At 40.9% G+C, this 18,236-nt stretch overlaps 1 protein-coding gene across 1 annotated transcript in view; it reads left to right on the top strand.

The window, feature by feature from the left end:
* PLPP1 (phospholipid phosphatase 1) overlaps positions 1 to 18,236 on the top strand; it is a gene marked incomplete at its 5' end in the record, with an annotated part of 105,955 nt that overhangs the window by 2,522 nt on the left and 85,197 nt on the right. Inside the window, one exon of the mRNA XM_019518258.1 lies at positions 13,289 to 13,443. Coding sequence (XP_019373803.1) covers positions 13,289 to 13,443 — 155 coding nt within the window. The remainder of the gene's footprint in view (positions 1 to 13,288; positions 13,444 to 18,236) is intronic.

The following is an 18,236-nucleotide window of genomic DNA, read 5'->3' on the forward strand; positions in this document are numbered from 1 at the left end:
TTTTTTTTTTTTTTGAGCCAGTCCATGGGGGAACACAGGTTTTGGTAGCACGTGTAATAGAGAGTGTGGGTCTTTCTGGAAGGTCTTGATTTCTATTAGTCCCTCATGAGAGAGTTTTCTTCTTAACTCTTATGTGATGTCAAACTTCTTCATTGTCTTCATACATCCTTGGGTCTTGCTTTGAGCTGCTCGTATGGCCTACATGATCCTAGTGCTAGAGAAATCTGAAGACCCTCTACTTGAATTTGAGTTAAATACTGAGAGTCTCCACTCTTTAGTAGGGGAAGTCTTCGTCAGTGTGGGTTGGGTTGTTTCCCATCCCTCTCCACTTCCCCTCTCAAGCTTTAGGACATTAACTTGATCTGATCCCTCAGCTCATTTCATGGTCGTATGTTGAAGAAGACTAACCACTTAAGGGACCATAAATACATTAATTCTTTTTATTTATATGTAGTCTTTTGAGCTACTATTGCTTAGGCTATAGCTGCTTGTCTGTCTCCTTCCAGGGAGAGTGTGTTTAGAGAGCGAGGCAATGGTAGTAGTGTTAGGGGACTAGGACTTATTCCCCTAGCTAGAGGAGCAAGAGACTGCTGTTTCAGCTGGGTTGCTCTTCTTGAGGGTGGCTGGACAGACAGTTCCGTTATGTTTTGGCTTATTCAAATACAAAGAAGTCTCTTCTGCTTTAAAAAAAATGCTGTTTCTTCATGTTCAGAGAATGCTATTTTAATCCGTTCATATGCCTATGTAGTAACCTTTTTCACACATTCACTCTTCCTTTAGTACTGAAAAAGATGAGCTGCAAATCTCTGCACTGCTAATCAAAAGGTGTGGCAGAGGAGTTCCTGTAGCGTAGAACTATATAGCATCTGCATTCTGTGCATGCTTGTGCTGGTCTCCTGTAGTGCTTGCTATGCATGTCTCCAGAGCTGTGGGCAGGAGCCTACTTAGAAGATAATTGTGCTGTATATCTTTGTTTACAGGCAAAATATCCTTCTGCCTTAGAAAACATAAGTGGTCTAAATTACAGACCCATCTCCCTTCCTGTATGCTTCAAAATCTTTCTTTCCTCCCAAATAGAGAAATATGTCTAACTTACGCAAATACTCAATGTTATTCAAGCCCCTATCCGTCTTGGCTTATAGAATATACAGGACTTCTCAAATATACATAAGGGAGCAAGACTTAGGGGGCCTTGCTTCAAAGGAGGTCTAATGCAGTCAAGACTGAGTGACATCATTTGTAAGGGTGTCGGACTTCAAAGTGCCAAGTAGAAATTAGCTGGACAGCTGTCAGTCAGAACAGGCTTGTCTTAATGAGAAATGGTTTTCTGCTGAAGAGAAGAAGCTATTTAGTTGTTCCCTTAGATCTGTGCAGGGTGGGCTGCAGCTGTGGGCTAGAGCCAGGGCTGCGCTGGGCTCTTCTCGGTGGGAGCTGGGCTTGGGGTGGGCAGCAGCAGGGCTGGGAGGGGGGCTACAGAGGGGGCTGCAGCCACCCCAGATTTTGCTGTAGCCCCTCTCCCAGCGCCACCGCCACCTGCTTGGCATAACCCTAGCTCTTCCTGGTACGTGAGGTGGGGATGAGCTGGGGGTGCTCTGGGCGGGCTGTAGCAGTACTGGGAGCGGGGCTATGGCAAAATTTGTGGTGGTTGCTGCCTGGCCCAAGCCCAGCCCTCCACTGAGATGAGTCTGGTGCAGCCCTGGCTCTAGCCCACAGCTGCAAACTGCCCACCCCACACAGATCCAGGGGCCCTCCCAGGATGCATGCAGTGGCGGGAGCCCCCTACCCCAGAAATTGGATCAGTATTGGCTGATATACCTCCTTAAATATCAGCTAGCTATCAGTATCAGCCCCCAAAATCTCTATCGGTGCACCCCTACTCAACTCTGTTCCATCTGCACGCTCTGTCTAGTCTGCTCTTCCATATCTGAAAATGGAGTTTCTGTGCCTTATCCCTTGAGAATCTACTTTACTGAAAATTGGGGCCTTTCCCAAACCTGCTGAAGCCTGTGGAAAATACTTCTATTGCCTTCAGTAGGCTTCTGAAACACAATTGTCTGGATTTCAGAGGTATTGAGAAACACTAATGATGCTGACTAGATTTTAAAAAAAACCCCAAAAACCCAAGAACTTTATTCATGGAACATACAAACCTTTATTTAACCTTTTTTTTTGTGGGGGGAGGGAGGGGGACATATAGACCTAGCCTTACCATCCCACCTCAAGTTAGTGACAAATTTATCTGCCATCTTCCAGTTAATCACAGATGACCATTGCAGTTGTCACGGTGATCGTGTGTGCATGAGAAACAGGACTCCCTTAAAATATGTTTTCCAGTGTATGTTACATCAACATGGTGGCAATGCTGTGGTCGTGTATAAACTGACATGTGGCTGGAATTCCAGCCACGTGTCAGAATAAACTTGCAATATAAATGTAAATAAGTATTGGATGTTCTGTGGTGGTGTTTTTGGGTTCTTTTGTTTTAAATCATAACAAAAGATAGTATGGCAAGCCATTTTAATATGATGACGTTGTGTGGCCTTCTCTCCTAGGGGATGAGCTCTGTAAGTTTTAAGCTGAAGTCTGAGAATGTCCTTTCTTTTAAATGAAGGCATTGGTAGTTTCTTACTGTATCTTCAAAAACCTGCAAAAGCACTTATGTGGTTCACAATAGATTCCAAACCCTAGATTGATTTGTGCCAAAAAGAAAAATCATTAATGCTATACCAACACCTGATATCTTTCTCTATTGTGTAGATGCAAATTAACTGCCTTGCTTAGTATTTCTGAAGCAATACAGATGTAATCTAGACTTAAAGAATTCTAGTCCCTCTGAGCTGTGATATGCTGTTCCATGATGGAGTGTGCACTCTGAAGAAACACATGGGATGGTGGGGTCAAAGCTGGGCACAACTACTTCTTGGTTCTAATTCAAATTAGATTTGGTACCACTAAGGGTTAAACTTTTTCACTGGAAAAGTTGTGTGGCAACTACCACACAAATTACAGCATTTAAGCCAGGTACAGACATTATTTTACCAATTTTATTGGTGTAAGTGATCAGAAACCAGTCTATACCTGTAACATAGAGGTTTGGGCAACACAGACTGGCTTAAAAATGGCAGAACGTCTAAGATTTTGCACATAACTCCTCCCCCCTCAAGCGCAAGTGTTCTGTTGACTACTGATTTTTAAACTATGTCGCTTACAGAAAACGGTGCAGCTTGGATCAATTCTGCTTTGGGCATTTTGAATGTCATTACCTAGGCATAGCCTTCTAACTGTCTTAAATGTCAGATTGGGTGGGGGGTTTTTTAATTTTCTGTCTCTCCTAACTTTAATAGCAAGTTTAAGTTTAAACAGCAAAAGAGGGCATAAATTCAAGTTTCTTGTGTATCCTTTGCAGGGCACGTTTAAAAGTAACTAGTTTGAAGCCAAAAGGGGAAGAGGGGGAACGCTGAAGGTATTTCTAAAGCTGTTTTCATTCTTTGAAATCCTAATTTTTGCTCTGAGAATTGAGACTTCACCAATAATTGTTATTCTCTAATGTTGCTGTGATCATATGCTTAAACTGAAATTTTCTTCACAAAGAGAGCTTGTGCTTATTAACTGACATCTGAAGCATATATGGTATGGCTGTTGTTGATCTACTGATAAATGTTTATAGTGCTCCTGTTAATGTTCAAGGGGGGAGATATTTAGCCTGTGTAAAGGAAATATTGTTGAATCTAAACACTTGCTCCCTGAGATGGTCCTATTGCCAACTTCTTTTTAGTCATAAATGTACAAGTTGAAGATGGATTTAATATAGTAGTAATATTTTTGTGTATTCAAACATAAAGTACAGTGTTTATGTAGAGGTTTGAGCCTTGACTGAATGAACTTGCTCAGCTTCAAAAGCAAAAATGCATTCTAAGAAGAATGTGGGCAGGGCAGCAGAAGCTGTATAGACCAACTCCTCTGAATGAGTTAAGTTGAGGACCACTGTTACAGACTTGAGGCACCCCTCAGAATGTGCCAGCTCATAGCATTCTTTTTTTTTTTTGGTTTTTACTATGGAAAAACAATAGAGCAATTCTGTTGCAAAGAACTCAGACCAGAGCAGGTCAAAGTGTGTTTTAACACTGTGAATTCCCATTTGAAATCTCTGGGATAATCATGTTAGCACTTCTAGACTGCAAACACTGCATGGCACATGATAGCACCCTTGAAAAGATGTGGCACCCTCGGGCACCTTGACAGCACCCTGGTTGAATCTGCCCTCCCCCCAACATGCATACTATTTCAATAATGACTTAGGTTATGAAAACCCTAGGTCATCCAGGAAAAGCATGGTTGCAACTAGCATAAGCTTGTACATGCTGTAGCACAGTAATATGCAAAGCATGGAATGATGGCATAGACTTTGGGAAGGCCTCCTGTGCTCAGGGAAATTGTAGCTCTTTAATGCTGTTTGCTATAAAATCTGACTCTGAAAAACCATGTTTAACAGAGCATTGTGTTTATATTCTTAAGCCCTATGGGAAGGGAAAGCCTTTTGTGGCTCTCTACAGTTTAAAAAATCAGTTGCATGCATGGAGAGTGAAAGTAGTTTGAATGTAGTGTCTGTCAGGTTGTAATGGGGAGGGAGGGTTAATATTCAGTGGGTGTATCTACATGCGCGTTTACGCATGCCTAATACACGTTTAAGGTGATTTTTTTTTTTTTTTAAGGCAGATATCCAAATGTTCACGCACTAAGGTGCATTAATGTGGGTGTGCGGACTGATTTTTGTAATTTAAAGTTGGCTACAGGTCAGTAGACATACTGCATTAATGTGCCTTGGCATGTCTACATGTTTGCTAATACAATTTACAGAATAGTAGGACCAGAAGGGACCTGTAAGATCATCAAGTCTGGTCCCCTGCCATAGGCATGAGGTAATTGGGCTTAAATGAGCTCAGTGAGGTACGCGCCATCTTTGTGCAATCCCTTGTGATACGTGGAGGAGTGGATTCTAAGCTGGACAAACATGAATGTGGTCTGCTTGGGTGTACTGATTCAGAACACTGCAGCCTAGATCAGTCCACTTTTTTTGTGTTGGGGAAAATCATAGTTCATTCATGTATCTCTTCTTCATCACCCTCTTCCTAATCTGCTGCAGCTCTTCCAATAAGCTGTATATTCACTTTTGAGTTTTGGTAATAAAACTACTTGGTAATAAAATCCATTTAGTTCCTTCTTCCTTTTGTGACTGATTAATAATAGCATGGAATTTTTTCCATGTACTGTAAAATCTATATTATAGCTAGCTAACTGATCTGTTCTCAATATTACAACACTTCATATAGAAAGTTTATATTAAAGCTATAGACTTCATGGACATTATTTCCCAGAATTTTCTTTGGTAACTCATCTACATTGGCTCAGAGCAAATGCTAATCAGTGATATGGCATATTTAAAAAGAACTAAAGAAACAGCTGGGTTAATAGCACATGTGTATGCACAACGTCTGCTTTACTTGGAACTATTTAAGTTGGGGATGGGGGAAGTGTCACGCTCTGGATAACAATAGCACTTCATGGGTACTGCCAGGCTGTTGCCTCATGCTGAATAACAGCATGTGCTAGAAGCTTACTGTTCATAACCTTGTCTTGTGGCATTCCTTTGGATATTGCTTCCGTACAGAATATTGTGCTAATGCTACTTCATAATGCATTTTCTTTTATCTTTCTAAAAATGTCACAGAAAGAGGAAAGGCCAGTGATAGAAAAAGGCAGGAATCTTTCTCCTTTTGAGCTGTAAAATGTTGGTGACTAACATGCTCCAGAAATGGAAGATCTCTAAAAATTTCTGTCTTAATCTAACTGTAAAATAAATTCTGGAATCTCTAAGCAAAATGGAGCAGTTCTGAAAACTGTCAGAGTCTAGTGCTGTCTCCTGTGAATGTTTTCCGGCATCAGTGAATGCTGGAGTATCTTGGTCAGCTACAACATGCTCCTGAGTAAGAACAGTGGCTAATCATAAGTGTGTGTGGGCTTTTTGTGCTATTTAAAGTTGATAAGTGTATCCATGCCAAGATATATTGATTCTTCAGTGTCAGAATGATTTCCTAGGGTTCATCACACTCTAAATTAGGGTGAGGTTTTTCATTTATAAGGCTTGAAAACATTTAAACACAACTGCCACTAATCTGAACAGTATGGCTTTAACTAAAATGTTGAACACTGTAGTGGCTGCAACTGTAAATATGAAAGATTTGGCTTGCATTTCTCTTCTGTTTTTGAGGGGAAAAATAACTGATGTTTGATTTAATGCACTGAGTTTGTATTTCCCAACATGCTTTTGGTAAATATTTGGTTCTTAATTGAGCTGTTGTTATTTAACAATTAAGTTGCATTAAACAGCCTTCTTAACTTAAATTTTTTTTAATCTTTTTTTTTTTTTTCTTTTTCTAATTTTAATTTTTATTTCTTTGGCTAATCAGTGTTTTGCCATTCCTCTTTCTGCAGAATGGGGAACTCTAAAAACAGTGACTTCTCTTTACCATCCTTCCTTTCTTCCTTTGCTGTTATCATGCTAAATTTTGTCTGTTCAACAAAGATGAATTCCTGCCCTTGGAGTCCATGGAGGTACTTATGATCTGTAGTGATCACAATCCTAAGGATCCTGTATTGCCCACTAGCTTCTGTTAGTCCAGCAGCTGAATAAGAATAGCTTCCCACTTGTTTTTAATAGCACTATATAAATCATGCTGGTCTGGCGTGACTGTTTCATAAGCATTCTTGTCTGTACATAACTCTACCACTTGCAAATGTTTGGCTACCTTCCCCACTCCTTCAAAACATGGGTCATAGCACTTCTTCATGCTATGTTTCCATTTTATTCTTGTCTGTCTTTTCATCTACACATGCCCACAGTCTTTAAAATGGGGGCCCTAAATTGAAGCAGTGGGTTTTTAAAAAAGCCACTTCAATTTGGGGCCCTTTTTTAAACCCCCATGTTGTGCATACTCCTGAACTTACCTGCCTCTTTGGCAGTGGGGCAGGGAAGGCCAGCTCCTGGCGCGTAGACTGGTCCCTGGGCTGCAGAGGGGCATGGTGCTTCCTGCCGCAGCAGCCCCCATGGGGGCCGCACCCACCCATAGGCACCCAGCTCGGGGGTCCAGGGGACAGCTGCAGAGGGGAGCACTGGGCCCCTGTGCAGGTGAGGCAGGCTCTGGGGGGGAATTGGGCTCACCACCTTTTTTCTTTTTTCCCTTCGGCAGAGCCTGTCTTCCTGGGCTGCTGCCAGACTTCCTGCACAGACTTCCTGCAGAGTCCCTGAGCTGCCAGGAGCCTGGTGGTTAGCTTTGCAATTGGGACACAGCAAACTAAAACTCCTCCGAGTTTTAGTTTGCTGATCTACAAGTCATTTAAGGCTCACTTTGCCAACAAATATGCTACAGCGGCTAGAATTAGTGCTCAGTATGCCACCACTGCATGCAAACACCATGTCATGCATGCATGCCCCTTATCTAATTTACACATGGCCTATGTCTCAGCAACCCTTCTGTACCCTTATATTTGACTGTATGCCATTTGCTGGGCAGCCTATAAGATGATTTTAAAAGGGGGGTATGCTACTTCCACAGTACTCTGAAGTATGAGCAAGGTCCAAGCCTCTGGTAGTTTGACAGGCCAGGGTCTGCTGCTCTTAGGTTTTAAGGGAGGGTAACAAATGGCAGGAGATGGCTAGTAACTTCCAAAATACTTAGAAGCTTTGATCTAGGGAAGCCGTGGGTTTTTTTGTTTGTTTGTTTTTTAAAGCAGTTATGGGCTGCAGCAGTCCAGGGTGTTCAGAACCTCATAAAATAACTTGTTGCTGAATTGCTTTTGTTCATTGTCCTGATTAGGCTCTGCAAAGGATCCTAGTGGTTTGTGGTCCAAAAGAAGATAGTATTAAGTCTTCCTTGCAGCTGAAAGTCAGACGAGAACCGATTCTGGTTGGGTAAGGAAGGAAGCAGTTGCTTGATGATAAGATGTGGGTTAGCACACAAGAAAGGCTAGCTTTACTGTGCTATTCAGTCTTTTCAGACTGGAGGCATCCTTCCTGAATTCTTTAGAATTTTGTGGCACCCTGTTTAAATACAAATTTACTTTTTCCCATACTTATCTTCTTGCATACTGTGCATGCTTTAAAAGATCTGGCAGGGCAGGCAGTAGCAACAGGGAGGGCACCCCAAGAGCATAGCTTGATGCATGGTGCTTGGCACTGGCAGGGGCTGCTTGGAGGGGGTGGTTTGGGGTGGCTGACTCCCTGAAGGAGTCAGATATCCTTGCAGGAGGGGATAACAGTGGTTGCTGGTGTTAAGTGAAGGTGGTGGGAGCAGAATTCTGTTGTGTCCCATTCCTTCTGTTAACTTCACCCTTCCTGCCCTGGACCCAGTCTGAGGGGATGAGTGCAGTCCTTGATGCTGTGGCCACTCCTCTGAAGACTTAAATGCAGGAGCCACCTGCCCCTGCTGCCCCTCCCACCAGCTCCAAGAGCATGGGAAGGGCAGGTGAATGAGCTGGGCTGAAAACACATGGCCCTGCATCTGGTCACCTGTAGCAGGGTATGCTATTTGGAGTCTAGGGGCAATTTAAAGTAGGGGCTGTTGGGAAGTCGAGGGCTGTGCTCTTTTTGGCTTAGCTAGCTTTCCCCCATGGCATCCCACTTGAGAATCAGTAGTGTAATTCTACTGCAGTGTCGGTGATGCACAAACTCTCATGTTCTTCTGCTAGGTTTGTTTTTCCTTTTTCACTGTATGCATTGAAAAACTCCTCTTCACTGCACTAAGGAAAAAAGATCTGAATAGCTACGTACTCTTCAGGAGTGGTGAGCATCCTCTGGTCCCTTTAGAGTCTGTAGGAACTGAAGTACTTGATGCTTGGAGGTAAGGTCAATGGTCTGTACTACAGTGCCAGATTGTTTCAGGTTCCTGTGAGAATCTCAGGAGCATCTGTATTGACTCAAGATGACACCCTCTTTCACCACAATGAGCAATAATAATAGAAAAAAAAATTGTTTGTTCCCAACCAGATTTTGTTTGTTTGTTTTGGTTTTTTTCCCCCCTAGCAAATGCCCTTCCTAGTTGCTGGGCAACTTGAAAGAGAGATTCTATGTATAATTCTACTACAGTCTAAATGGTGTATGCACACTTTATAGCTAACCTAAGGTATTAGACTGAAAGCAGGCAAAGGTAGAGACTGGAATGCTTGCCCCACTGACCTTTCCAGTTTCTCACATTAAATATATATTTAAAGTCTTGGTGTAGCACAGAGTACAAGTGAATGTGGAGGGACTTTTGTGAAACTGGCCTCGACCAGCCCAACCCTCTCATTTGCTGCTTTTTATAGTAGCTTATGGTTTAAAAGTAAACATACTTTCCAGTTTCTTAACACTGTATGTGCTACCTAAACACTGTTTAGAAAGTGCTTTTTCAGTCCTAACATAATCAAGGTTTTTTATTTGGTGGCATTTTTTATACAGCAGAACAAGGCGCATTATTTTTAAAATGGAAAAGGAAAACCCAGAAAGGAATAAAAATGAGGTGTTTATATTTAAATGCAGAGGCACCATAAAAATCTGTGAGAACTTTTTCCAAAACCAGGAATTATCCCAGAGAGAGGCTTCTATAAAAAATAAGGCAGCAATTGAGAGAAGAAAAATTTAACCAGATTTTGTCACCATTTACATGTTTGGTTTTTTGTTTTTTTTTTAAGCCGAGTTCTCTGACACTTCATCTGTTACACGTCAGACAAAAGAAATACTTGAAAGACGAAATATCCTACAGTTTCTTTCTTTCTTTTTTGTGAAGTAGGCTTGATCTTTTACTGCTGAAGGTTATACAATTAAACCCTTTAATTTCAAGTTCTGTGCAGCAGTATGGCCTTCGGTTTGCCAAAAAAACCTAACACGCTATTTCTGAACCTTGTGGCACTTTTACACATGCTCTAGGGGTGGTGTTGGTTGCAGGGGGAGGGTGCTTTTAATTAGTGTGGCTCCAGAACATGCTTTAGTTAAAGTGCTGCAGCATCTCATGTATCAGTGTTCCCGTGTTTCAAAACGGCAGTGGGGACACTTGAACTAAAGCCTGTCAAACAAGCTGTTCAGGTGCCCCCACTGCCATTTTGAAGTGCAGGGATGCAGAGGTTGGCTGGAATGTGGTAACTGCCACATTCCAGCAGGGTCTATTTAATTGAATCTGCTCTGGCATGCTGTAATTACAGTGGTAGAGCAGCTTCGCAGCACATCTACAAGCACCCTTCGGTTTTCCCTGACTTGCTCATAAGTTTATGACCTGGGACTCCAAAACAAACATTTCCTTAACAAAATGTGTGCTCCTTCAACATTTTAAGCATCCTTGCTCATTTTGCCACCATGTCTGTATTAAGTCTTGTGGTATTGAGTGAGCTTTTTAATGTTCTCTTAAGAGACCTGCACAGATCATTGTGTGCTCTTGAGGACCAAAGTGAGGGGAGGGAGATGCTGGAGGTCAAATGTGAATGCTTTCTAAAGAACAGCTTAAACTATGATAAGTAAACCAAAAATCATGGCGAAATTCCTTTAATATCAATGAGGTCACAACTTTACTGCAGGTACCCTAGTATATTTGATTTTAGTGGACTTAAGCAACACTGAAGAACTTTCGGGTCTGTACTCAGTTTTTTCTGTCCTGCCAGATGCTTGTATAGGGTACACAAAGCCATTGGCAGGGTAGTGTGTTGCCCATTGAGAGTCCTTATCTAGCTAAGTCAGGGGTGGGTAAAATGTGGCCCACCAGGCTGTTTATCTGGCCCGCGGGGCCCCAAAAAAATTTAGAAAATTTAATATTTATCTGCCCTGGGCTACCTGTCATGGAGCCCTCGATGGCTTGCCAAAACTCAGTAAGCAGCCCTCTGCCCAAAATAATTGCCTGCCCCTGAGTTAAGTACATGATTTTTAAGTGACTGTAATTGTCTGCTTCCCAGCAGTATTACTTGGTTTGATGTTCAGACTTCAGCAAATACTTCTGCTGGCCCCAGACTGTAAAACCTAACAGGATAGGATATAGCCTATCTATAGGATTTCACATTTCTTCTGGAACAAGTTCATTGGTACTTCACAGGAGCCCATAAGCTCCTACAGATCTAATCACCAAGATCAATACTTGTAAGACTAGCCTAGCCTTTCAGCGTGCATGCATACTTTTTATGCTGCACTTTGATCATAAAAATGCATTTGTCTGACTGCTTGTCTGCAGAATTGGACCCTAGCTATGAAATTCCTATGGCAACTTTGCAGTGTCAAGTCTATTCAAAGAAATAAGTATCACCAATTCAAGTCGACATGTGGCACTATTTTTTTTTAATTTAATTTCGTGAGGAAAATTTTTGGATTTTTGTACTATTACTGTTCTAAGAACAGCAGTGCTTTTGTGCTCCCCCCCCATGTTCGCTACTACAATAATTATGACTGCCTTATCTCTTATAAATGTTTCTAACTATTGTTTATTATGACCTTTGTAAAACAAGGAAGAAGAGTTTAGTAAATAACCTTGTAGCCTCAGCAATAGAAGACCATTGTAGCCTCCTCTTTTGTCATATTACCATGGTAATGCAAGGGGCGTAGTGTAACTCCTTGAAGGTGGCAACACTCCATGGATTTAAGATTTGTGAACTCTAGGTATTGTGTGAGTCTCTTACCAGTTGTCACATTGTCAGGGCACTCTAACTGGGATGATCTAGGGAGTCTCATTAAGAATTTAATGAACATGGCTTTATTTGGAAAGCAGCTGGCATAATCCCCCCCCTGGTCCTCCAGCCGGGTTTGGAAATGGATTCTTATGTTGTCTATTAAGGCTGGGTTAAGTAACGTATTTATATTCATGTTGATATGGTGACCAGTATTTTTGTATAGTTTATTACCTGTTTTTAAGAAACATAAGAAAATTCTAAACTAACCATGCTTTTTGACTTCAGCTGATCAAGCGTTAACAGTTGACATGTAAGGTTCTCTGTATACTAATTGCCCAGCAGAAAGATGTTCAGTGATGGCTGTTTTTCTTTTTTTAAAAATCATTAATCTTGACTATTTATCAGTTTATTATATACAAAATTACATAAGGGAGAAAGAATGGAGAAAGTCCAGAAGTTACTTTGTAGGGAAATAAGCAGAAAACAATAGTGAACCGTCTTGTATATCTGCATGTAAATGGCCTTCAGTAACCCAGCAGTAAAGCATACAGGCTGACCACAACTGTGAAAGTTCATCTTAATAAGCTAATTGAGAAAGTTCTTGTTTTTGATGAGCCAGCCTGAAATGTAAAAGAGGAGGAAATTAGAATTTGGGGTCTGATGCAAACAAATGTGTCCTAAATATGTAGGATCACATCTTGTAGGAGTCCCACTTTTAAAGTCTCGTAATTGCATAAAGTCTCTTTCTTAAAGATATACAAATTGGACTGACTTTTGACTTGAGGTCAATTCAAGGTATACAAATTTCCTGTTTGTCTGAAAGGTTTTTTTTTTCCCTCTCTTCTTTTAGAACCATTTGTATGATATGCTAACTTATCTATTTATTTTCACTTATCCTTTTTTTTTCACCTGAGGGGATCTTAACAAAACGTTCTTGGTCACTCGTAGTCTTTGCTTGTCAGCTCTACTTGAAATAAGAACAGCTTTGGCAATTCAGTCAGAAGCCAACATTATGGGGAGTGGAAGGAAGAAATAGGGCCAGATTTTGCCTTTACAATCGGCATGTGTAGATGTGCCCAATGAAAAGTACATTAAGGGTATGGGTCTACATGTATGCATCCTTAATGTGCCTTAAAAATCAAGATTTTTAGGTTATTCATGCCTAAATTTGATGCCTGCAAAAGCACATGCACCTAAATTGCCGTAATGCACATAAAGTTTAGGTGCGTGTAAAAACATGTGTAGATGCACCAATTATTATCCCGAATGAAAGTTGCAGTAATGTATAGGTGGTGTATTAATTTCTTGAGCTAGAACTTTGTGCGTGGGAACATTTTAATCAAAGGATTCTGAATTCTGTACTTTTCTCCAACTTATGCAGTTGTTGGCAGGTGACATTGTGGATGGCCCCTAATTAAGAAACTTTCATATTGGTTGTAACAATGGTGGATAAGTGTGTGCATGACATGATTTTTTTTTTTTTTTTAAATTTGCAAGTCACTGGTGGGATGGGTGGGAAAACCTGAGTTTTTGCATGTTCAGTAGCTTCCTCTGTATCCGCTTACATGTGAATTTTGATTTAACCATTTGTGTTTTTTTCCCCCAACAGCTGGCTTACCCCTTGGTGTTCTAAACTTGGCCAAAATAAAGCCGTATCAGAGAGGCTTTCTCTGTAATGATGACAGCATCAAGTATCCGTACCATGACAGTACCATCACATCCACTGTTCTCTACACAGTGGGGTTCACCCTGCCCATTTCCTCTGTAAGTAGCTGGATATCTAGGCAGTTATGTGGGGTGGAGGAAAGACTGTGGGTTTTGAGAGTTTATTGTGTCTGACTTGGACCTAGAATGAGCATGCAGGAAAAACCAAGTATTTATATAGACCTGTGCTCTTTTTTTGTTTTCACTTTGTTGTAGTAAAGTGGTTCCTCTGTCACCAGGTGACAAAACTGAGGCAATCTAAAGTTTAAGATTTTTCTTTAAGCTTGCTTTTTGTTAGCTGATGCATGTTAACAAAGATTATTAATGCCCCAAACACTGAAATTTTTTAATACACCTTTTAAGAGCAAATGAATATGGTCAGTCATAAAAGGAAATGTTATGAGAGAGTCTTTGTCCACTAACATGCTGGAGAAGCCTCTGTTAAAACGAGCTGCAGATTAATTCAAAGAGTTGGTAGTCTTTCTAGGTCAAAAGATGCACACAATGAAATCTCATTTTTCAGAGTTTGACTCTAGTGAGACTTCAGTGCTGAGAATTGGATGGCTTGCAGGAAAAGGGCAAGATATTGTACTGCCACACAATTTAATTGGGGAAGAACTTGGTTCTGCCCTTACCACATTTTGCATTTGGCTCTAACCAAGCCAGTTTCTAACACTGCTTCCATAGCTAGTGTGGAGGAAGCCAAAACTTAACAAGTTCAGTGTAGTCTTCAGTTTGAAAACAGTTCTGGCTTAGTCAACAACCATTAATCAAACCATATAGAAACAATCAGGATCCTTTTACTAGTCTTATAACCATGTAGAGATTTGCCAAGATGTGAAATTTAATTAGTGTAAAACAGCCTAAAATGAATTTCAGGGATAAAAAAAGCCAATGTAAAAAATCTGTGCAACCTGTATATGTTTTGAAAATAGCTATTAAAAAAGCCATTATTGCATGTTCAATACCTAGACTTAATGGCCACCACCACTGAAAATTAGTACTGAATTGGAGTTTTAATACTACTTTATTTCCTTCCCTGAAATTGTTGCACGCACGCACGCACGCACGCACGCACGCACGCACGCACGCACGCACGCACACACACACAAAAATCTAGTATTTGTTCTAGGATTCCATGAGCATGAAGGGCTTATCAGGTCTTTTATTGTCCTCTGCATATTTATTTAAGTAGGCCTTCGATGCCATTACAACTTAAGAAAAGAGCCATTTGTGTGTGATATGGGCATAAGCATGGGCCAACTAGTAATTACCCATCTCTCAGTAATTGTAGGCTTGTTCCCCATGAGCAATTGGAACTTTGAGAATCAGAACTCTGAAATATACACACTACAAAACACCTTGCCTAGCTTTTTACTTTCCATCTAGAAGTCACCAGAAACTGTCAGAATTGTATCCCAAGCTTACTTAGCCATAAGGCCCCTTTTTTGCTTTTTGTAAAAAGGAAACATATGGAGATTTTAATGAAAAGAAAAAAAGAAATGTAGCCATTGTGATGCTTTAGATGAGTACCTAAAATAGACTGATCTATAGGAACTTTTTTTATTGGGCTTTTTTTGTTTTGTTTTGCTTTTTTAAGGAAAACTTGCTTTTTGGAGCCAACACTTTAAATCTAGTTTATATGATGCTGTCAAAGGCTGGTTATCTCTTGGCGTCAGTACACATGCATATATTCCCTTTTTTTCCATTGCACAATTGCATTATACTACAACAAACTTCTGCAGAAGTAAATAGAAATCCTGACATCCCAGTTAGTACATATGACTGGAACTTTCTGTACATTTTAATTTTTTGCTTAAAGTAAATGTGCCCAGAAAATGGAAGGGGAAAAAATGCCCATGTAATGCTGCTTGTATTTGAACTCTAAATGAGGAGCTTTGTATGGGGTTTCAATTAAAACAACTGGTCTAGTGCCACAACTTATTGCCTCCTTTTACTCTGGGGAAGAAAAATGAAGACTTCTGTCAAGAATTAATAGGGCTTGTGACATGGAGACATAAGTCTCTGTCTTGTAGCTTGCGCCTGGTAGGGAAACTGAGTCCTTAGATTTTTCTTAAATCAATTGATAGACTCCCTGTAGAAGACATTAGCTTAAGCTGTTGATACAACATGCTATTAACTTGGATTATTGGTCACACCCTAGGGTGTGTGGAATGTTTTGGAAATAAGATTACTTGACTTTGTCATCTATAAAGCGTGTATGTGTTTTTGGTTTTGGATTTTTTTGGTTTGTTTTTGCTAATATACTGAGTTGCATCTACATGTTGTACACTGAAAGTTTTGTGTATTGTACAGAAGGAAAGCTGATTGTATCCTATAAAAACTGTCCCAGAATGTGAAATAGCTGAATATCTGGCTCTGAATTATATTATTTCTTGTATAGGTATCTTTGACATGACTGATACTTGCTTATTAAAACCTTTTAAGAGAATAGCAATCCATTCTTTCACCTTCCTTCAGCTATTCCTAGCTTTTTAAATAAGTTTGTTTAAAAAAAAAACAACTTTGGAAAGCAAGAGCAGTGTTTTGTAATGCAGTTCAGCTTAGCTGAACTGATATTTGATTGCATTTGGACAGTAAGTCTTTCAGATTGTGTGATAGTGCTAGGGATGGTGCTATGCATGCATACTTAAAATATGTGTATTGAAAATTATTGAAATTGGTATAAAGGTTGTGATACCTTGAAATAGAGTCTTGCTGCGATTCTTTTTCCATTATAGAGAGGTGTGTGCGTGGTGTGTATTTTAAGATAAACTGCCATCAGAAGCATTTGGTTTGGAATGGTTTTACATAATTTAAAGGTATTGGTACTGTGTACAGGTAACTTCATATGGATGCAAGATATGTTATACAATAACACTTTCTTTCACTTGTGCCTCCTGGTTTTCACCAGGATGAATGTTGTGATACAACGCATGGAAAGGTAGATAATGGACAGTATTCAATAACAAATTGTAGTTAGCAGTATAGTTTCATACCAGTCAACATAGGCTTATTACAAGACCTTTTTCCCCAGAAAGCCATCACGCTTTACAAATTTGGAGTCATAAGTGGTTAGTATGATACTGTGGTTCTGGTCAAATGCAGTCATTGGAGGGGAAGGCTGGCGGAAGTAAACGGGTGGCCTAGGCATGTAGCATGCAAGAGATCAGCTTTTGCTTTTGCTTTTGCTTTTTTTAAAGGATGTTGAGAGGCTAAAAAGGGTTCTGAACCCAACTACAACATGGATTAGAGGCCTGGAAGGTCTGTCTTCCAGTGAGAACTGTGGCTGGGAGGAGCAAGCGGGGCCCTTTACTTTCAACAATCCCCCGGAAGAATTAGTGGTGATTTTGATCACCAGCTGTAAGCACCTTCAATGGGGAGATGCTTTTTATAGCCTCTTTAATTAACAGGGTGTAACATTGGGTAGTTGGAATCTGAAGTAGCACAACTTAGACTGGAAACTAGGTTCAGAATTGTTAATGAGGAGCCTTGATCATCAAAACAACTGACTTAGGGATATGGTAGATTCTATCCAAAGTTTTGAAATCTGTGCAGGGATTAGTCTTCATTTTGATGACCCGTGTCATGCTGGAAGTCACAGTAGATATGTACCTATTGCCCAATGATCACCTGTCCTCTATCTGGACATTGTTGTTATTATAGAGTATAAAAATAATATGGAGTTTAAGGATGCTTTATTCTAGAAGATGTAAGCATCACAATGCAGTAAAATGTTGCTTAGTGTGTCAGTCTGAAGTTGCATTTCTCATAAAACCAATGATTTACTATCGCATTATCACAGGGGTGGCCAAAATATGGCTCATGGGCCAGATCCAGCCCAGCAAGGGATTCTGTCCAGCTCACAGCAGATCCCTCCTGGAGCAGTGAGAGTGTGGGACCGGGGCCTGGGGCAGAGCTAAGATCTATTCCCCACGAGTTCCCGCCTGCAGAACCGGCACAAGTTGCAGGGATGTACAGGGGGCAGATTACAGCTCTTGCCCCTTCCCCGTTCTGCCACTGTCCCATGATCCTGGCCCCACTCCACTTGGCCAGATGAATGCCCCCTGCCTGTGGAGGTCCTGGGCTGGTTTTCATGGTGACCCTGCCTGTCTACCCACCTACTCCATCCGGTGCCCCTGGCAGCTGGTTGGATAGGATCAATGGCTTGCACCTCCCTTTTTTACCCCCCACCCATTGCTCTAGGCTGGGTCAGCCCCCCTGCCCCTGCCCAGCCCACAGCAGCTCACCAAAACTCTTAAGTAGCCCTCCAGCCCAAACAGTTGTGCCCACCCATGCTCTATCAGCTCAATATTATGGTGAGATGCATAATGCCTGTTAACATCAGTTAGAATTCCATGACAATATAGGAACTAGTTTTTTGAAGTTTTTGCCTTTTGAAACATGCTGGTCCACAAACAAAGTTTCTTGATGCTACAGGCTACATTTTAGCTCTTCATAAAATCTTGTATGTAGATGGTAAAAGATGATGTACGATGTTGCACCCTGTTAAAGAAGAAAAGAGAAACTTAGGTAGCTCTTCATGCTTTAAAATGCATAATAAAAAAATGCACAACACGGATGGATTCACTTCTTTCTCCCTCTCCTCCAGATGGGAACATTTGACTTCTGGAGGTGCTTGTGGGTTGTAGCTTAACCATTTCCTAGGACGAAAACTGGGAAGTTCTTGGCTAGAGGGTCTTGCCCGTCCACTTGAGGTTAGACTGATTTTGCCACATTTAGGGTCAGGAAAGAATTTTACCCCATGATCAGATTGTGGGGGGGTTTACCTTTTCTTTATGGACCTCTTCCTTGGATCTCGAGTGCATTTTTTTTTTTTTTTTTTTTTTTTT

Source organism: Gavialis gangeticus, unplaced genomic scaffold, assembly GCF_001723915.1.
Source record: "Gavialis gangeticus isolate Ggan-Ray unplaced genomic scaffold, GavGan_comp1, whole genome shotgun sequence".
Taxonomy (NCBI): domain Eukaryota; kingdom Metazoa; phylum Chordata; order Crocodylia; family Gavialidae; genus Gavialis; species Gavialis gangeticus.